At 42.4% G+C, this 5176-nt stretch overlaps 1 protein-coding gene across 1 annotated transcript; it reads left to right on the top strand.

The window, feature by feature from the left end:
• Window positions 1–262: 262 nt before the first annotated feature.
• On the top strand, window positions 263–1458 carry LOC135198329 (uncharacterized). The gene is made up of 2 exons (XM_064225900.1): window positions 263–1143; window positions 1182–1458. The coding sequence occupies exons 1-2, from the start codon at window positions 263–265 to the stop codon at window positions 1456–1458; spliced, it is 1158 nt and encodes a 385-aa protein (XP_064081970.1).
• Window positions 1459–5176: the final 3718 nt, after the last annotated feature.

The raw sequence follows: 5176 nt of genomic DNA, 5'->3' as shown, positions 1-5176 counted from the left end.
AAGTCTAATAATAGTAGACAAATTGATTTGCACTAGGGGACGAGTGTCCCAAATTGAAGAGATGAAACATTTAATTCTTTTGCCTGCTAAGGGACACTTAGTCAGAGCATACTTAAAGTATTTGCATTGTTTGCACCTCCATTATAATGTCAATACACTAATGGCGATTTTTCTACAGAAATGCTGGACGCCGGGCCTGAGGTCAATTGCTAAGCAAGTTGTACGGAAGTGTCCAGAATGCGTGCTAGCATTCCAACCGCTGATGAGACAACCACCACCACCACCCCCCCTGCCGAAGGAAAGGATCACCTTGCAGAAACCATTTGCCGCAGTCGGCGTGGACCACACCTCAGCCATACAAACCGAAACACGACCAGGCTATATCCTCCTCGTGACATGCATGGCCACCAGGGCCGTGTATTTAGATGTCTGCCCCTCCTTGGATGCGGAGGAATTTGTTCTAGCTCTTCGAAGATTCAGTGCTACGCATGGAGCCCCGACCATAATCACTTCTGATAACCACCAAACGTTCAAGACGGCCAGCAACCTCCTTCAGGGACTTTATGAAGAGGATGAAGTCCAGCAGTTCCTGAGGAGGACTGGCGTAGAATGGCGATTTCAAACCCCCCGTGCGCCGTGGAAAGGCGGTTTTTTCGAGCGTCTGATTGGTGTCACAAAACGTGCCCTTCAGATAGCCCTCGGGAGAAAGTATCTCCCGGAGGCCCACGTATTAACTCTAGTGAAAGAGGCGGAGGCGGTAGTGAATAATAGGCCGTTGATGTATAGCGGTGACAAGTGCGAGGACGAGGTCCTCACCCCCTCTCATTTAGTGCGAGGTCACTTAATTAACTTAATGGCACCTGTTTTGCCAGATGAAGACCTTAATGCTACCTTCACCTCCCGGAGGCTACAAGATCGATATCTTAAACTAACAGACACTTTGAAAGCCTTCCGGGAGAGGTGGAGGAAGGAGTACCTGAGTGCCCTAAGAGCCCGACACGATTGTCAGTCTGGGGAACCCACCAAGCTGCACCCTGGAGACATCATGTTAGTAAAGCAAGAAAATCAAAAGCGGGCAAGGTGGCCCCTTGGACGCGTCGTGGAGACGTACCTGGACGATGACGGCGTCGTGCATTCGGCAAGGTATTGTTCGAAGATGTTGAGTCCCTGCGTGCTGTCAGCCACTTGGTTCCCCTGGAAATTGCCCCCTCAGATGACGATGATGGTGTTGGAGACGAACGGCGTGACGATGTTGATGGTGCGACGGAGGAGATGGTGCGTGACGACGACGGCAACGAAGAGGTGCGAGACGAGGGAGCGTACAGCCCAGCAGTAGGTGTTCCAGGAAATGTTGTGACGTCTGGGGATGACCAAGGGATGGCACTGGCTGCAACATCCGAACAACCAGCCACAAAGGTCTTGAGTGACAAAGACACTGACGATATTGGTAACGAATAGAGCGATACCAATAAGGTAAGTGAGAGTGCTGAAGTGAATGATACTGAGGTATCGAGTGGTAGTGATGTTGACGTTCAGTTAGGCAGACCAAGACGTTCTGCACGCCCTTTGAGAAAGGCTGCTGCTAAGCAGCGTGAGTTGATGAAGCGCTTAATGGAAAGCGAATATATATAAGTTATCGCTAGAAACAGTGAAAGAAAACAGGAAGGTCCCTTATTCTGGTAGGCAGGGAGGGTGGACCCAAGTAAGTGTAGGTGAGTTGAATCCTCAGAGGATGGAAGTGCGTCGGGTTAGCGTAAGGAAGTGGAAGCCCCTTCTTGTGCAAACAAGTCGAGCGTTGTGCAGAGATAGCCCCCACCCTCAAAGTAAATTACGAAAAATGTATATGAGTACTTGTAGAGAAGTGAAAGCATTTTGAGGGCATGTGTCCCGTGAAAGAGTACATACTGAATCAGTTGTAATCTGTTTCCTTAAAGGCAAATGGACTGTCTATCTGATTAATGCTTGTTGATTATTGAAGGCGAGTAGCCTAGAATAACATGCGTGTTGCATGAAGATTATTGAAGATGAAGAGCTTAATATAGAAGTTTCTCTTGCATGCTGTATTGCATTTTGAGGCGAGTGCCTAAAGTCTATGCTTGTTGCATATAAAGTTGTACATACATGACTGTTTCCTTTTTCATGCCATTGATTGAGTGAAGGCAGAATGCCTTATGAGAGTATATTCATGTTTCCTTGATCGTGATTTTACATTTATGCTTTTGATCTTATTGCAGGCCCATTGCCTATTAAGTTTCTGTGCTTATTCATGTCTACCTTATGTGCATGGGTACATTTATGTATATATCTGCCATTGATGTTTTATTTGTATATGACATTGATTACCCCGGGTGTAATGTTGATGTATAATTTCTTTGACATTCATGTTTTTTTGTGTACTCTGTTCGAGTCGCTGTGGAGCGCTACGCAGCGAGCCTGACTGAGTAGTGTAGGAGTGGTTACTCCCCCCCCAGCTCAGTCTTTCCTGAATTGTCCAACATTTCAACGGCCTATACTTCGGGTGTGGAGTATGTCGTGAATTTCGAACTGATCATTCGAAATCCCCGCCATTTAACTTCACAAGTGTTGCGTTAAATTGGGGCAAGACTGAGGGATCTCGTGGGCGATTCGTTGAACAGAAAGCTGTCCAATACACGACAGTTTATGACGCAATTCCTAAATGCATGGCGGGGAAGGAGCACGTCTTATAGTAAAGAAGACGTTATGAATTTTCATTAATAAGTATAATTTGCTAATCACTAGTACAAGATAAATTATCTATGTAGAGATTTGGAGCCAAGGACTCCGTAGCCATTCAAGAATTTGCAGATTACGGCCTTCAGCCAGAACTTTAAGTCAATTCCTTGATCTTAAATGATAACGTAACTGTCATATTTCACATTCAGGAGTAAAATAGATTTAGTGATATCCATAATGTCGAAATAAACGATGATTCCCGCCTGAATTACAAGGATTCTGTAGTTCACGCGGGAAAGCGTAAGTTTCTTTTGAAGAAGGGCGAAGCAACGCTTCATTCCTGCCCAGACCCTGAACCGTGTAAGTACCGTGAAATTTGTGTGTCTCTCAATTCTGCGACTCCCAGCCATCGCCATGCTAGGTCGAATTCCGTCGTAACAGTAAGTTAACTTTATCCACGTATATATGTGCCATCCCTGCGATGAGGGACTCTATTTATGCAGCAAACGAAAGCTGCCAGTGCAAGAATGTTATTTGTTTGTGATATTGAGTCAATGGGTCTCGTATTGTGCAGATTTTTCGTCCAGTTGTGGACTTAGTGCTTTACAAGCACGTGACATCAAAGACCCTATGTGCTACCACATAAAAAGGCCATGCGAATTTTCAGGTTATTTGAATTAAATTGGTGAGAGCAGTACGAAACTGTGTGTACTGTGGAATTCTGCTAGGAACTTTAGTTTCGGTGTACTGTTAATGTATTTAAATGTTTATTTTTCGTAATAAAACTGTTTTGTTGACCAAATTTTATTGTATCTCACCCTAAGAGTTTTAGAGTGCGCGCTTCCTCAAGGCCTTGTCATTGGCCCAGAACATCCGGGCACGAATCATAAAAAAAAAATAATAATAATAAAAGTCGAAGAAAATCCCGACATTATTGTCAATTTTATTGACATTGTGTAGAGTCTTTAACTTCTAGATAAGATGAAAACCAATTCGGTTTTCCAGTCCAGTTTCCATGGGTACTTTTATAAATTTAAAATGAATTATTTCCATCATTACAATAGTACATAAAAACATAACAAAATTAATATGGGCTTCTACTAACGTTTTATTGAATAACTGTTGTTCCCAAGAAAATAACAATATTGTAGCCAACAAAAACTTGACTAAAAAGCGAAAGTTAGACTTTAATTACCAATTAATGGCTGTATGTAACAGATAATTTTTTTACATTCACATAGAATAGTAGAATAAACCAAGGTTTTTTGTGATGTATGTAATCCAATGCACTGCTGTCTTGCAATTTGACTATTAATGTATAAATATTTTTCTTTATAAATAACGATAAAAAATGTTTATTCTTTGGTATACACTGTATTGTATTTTATATTAATCTCATAACTTATGTTTAGAGTAAGTATTATTTGGTGTAGACGAGAAAAATAAGTAAATTAATAGCTGGCAAACCAAAAATGATAGATTTAGGTGACTTTGGTTTATGTTTCTTTCGTCTGGCAGAGTTGTCAGCGCTATCCGCTCGAACAATCCTTGCTTACGTCATAAAACATCGAACACGCCTTGGCTCTTGGTGGGCTTCCTTTGGGCCGAGGGAGCCGTTGTTGCCAGAGGGCCTGTCACGATTGTATATTTGAAATATGTGGGAATATACTATGGGAAGGAGAAAAGCTTCATATAGCGTGAATATGTCTCCTGAAGAATACGCCTATTCTACTTCCGTTTTGAATGTGGCCGATAATTTCGCCGTAAAAGAGCCGATTTTCTTGGGCTATAGGTGAGGTTGCGGGTTCTTGCGGATTTGGTAATACTGGCTTGGTACGGTGTCGCGAAGGATCGGTACGAGTCTGTTAAACTGTTTACGCTTTCCATGGTTCGTATGCAATACTCAGTGGCCAGTGCTCTACTCAGAGAATACTGCGCAGTTATCGTATTGACCTCTATAATAATAAACACGAAGGAAGTGTCGATTTGTGAAGATCGTTAGAAATTAGTTTAGACTGGTACCAAAAGGTATGTTGATCAGAGTCAGCATGTATACTTACCATTGTGTAAATGTGTATTATAAAGAAATGTGAATTATATCTGTTACCTGTTATGTAAGGTTGCCATTGCTGTTTGTTCTCGACTGTAAGTGAAGTGGTTTCTTCAAAACTTAAAACTTTTCCGACTGCCAGTGTTCTAGGCCTATTTTTCTTGTTCATTGGGTGGTCGGCAGTTACGCAAGTGGTGCACTAAACTTATATATGAGGCCCCAAGTAATAGATACAGGGCGGGTATTTCTTTCAGTTTCTTATAGTACTGGTTCCTTATTAATAATTTAACGTTAGTTTTTAGCGGCCGACTGTAATTAACCTGTAATTTATCTTTGAACTCTATCCTAAGGTAAGGGGGACCCATTGGGAATGGTGGGTTTGGGGTGGGGTACACATACCTTTTGGAGGATTATTCTTCCAAGACCATACCT

This window comes from Macrobrachium nipponense, chromosome 22 (genome assembly GCF_015104395.2).
Source record: "Macrobrachium nipponense isolate FS-2020 chromosome 22, ASM1510439v2, whole genome shotgun sequence".
In the NCBI taxonomy this organism is placed as follows: Eukaryota; Metazoa; Arthropoda; class Malacostraca; order Decapoda; family Palaemonidae; genus Macrobrachium; species Macrobrachium nipponense.
The sequence above is the reverse complement of the archived record's forward strand: the minus strand, read 5'-3'. Positions and strand labels throughout refer to the sequence as shown.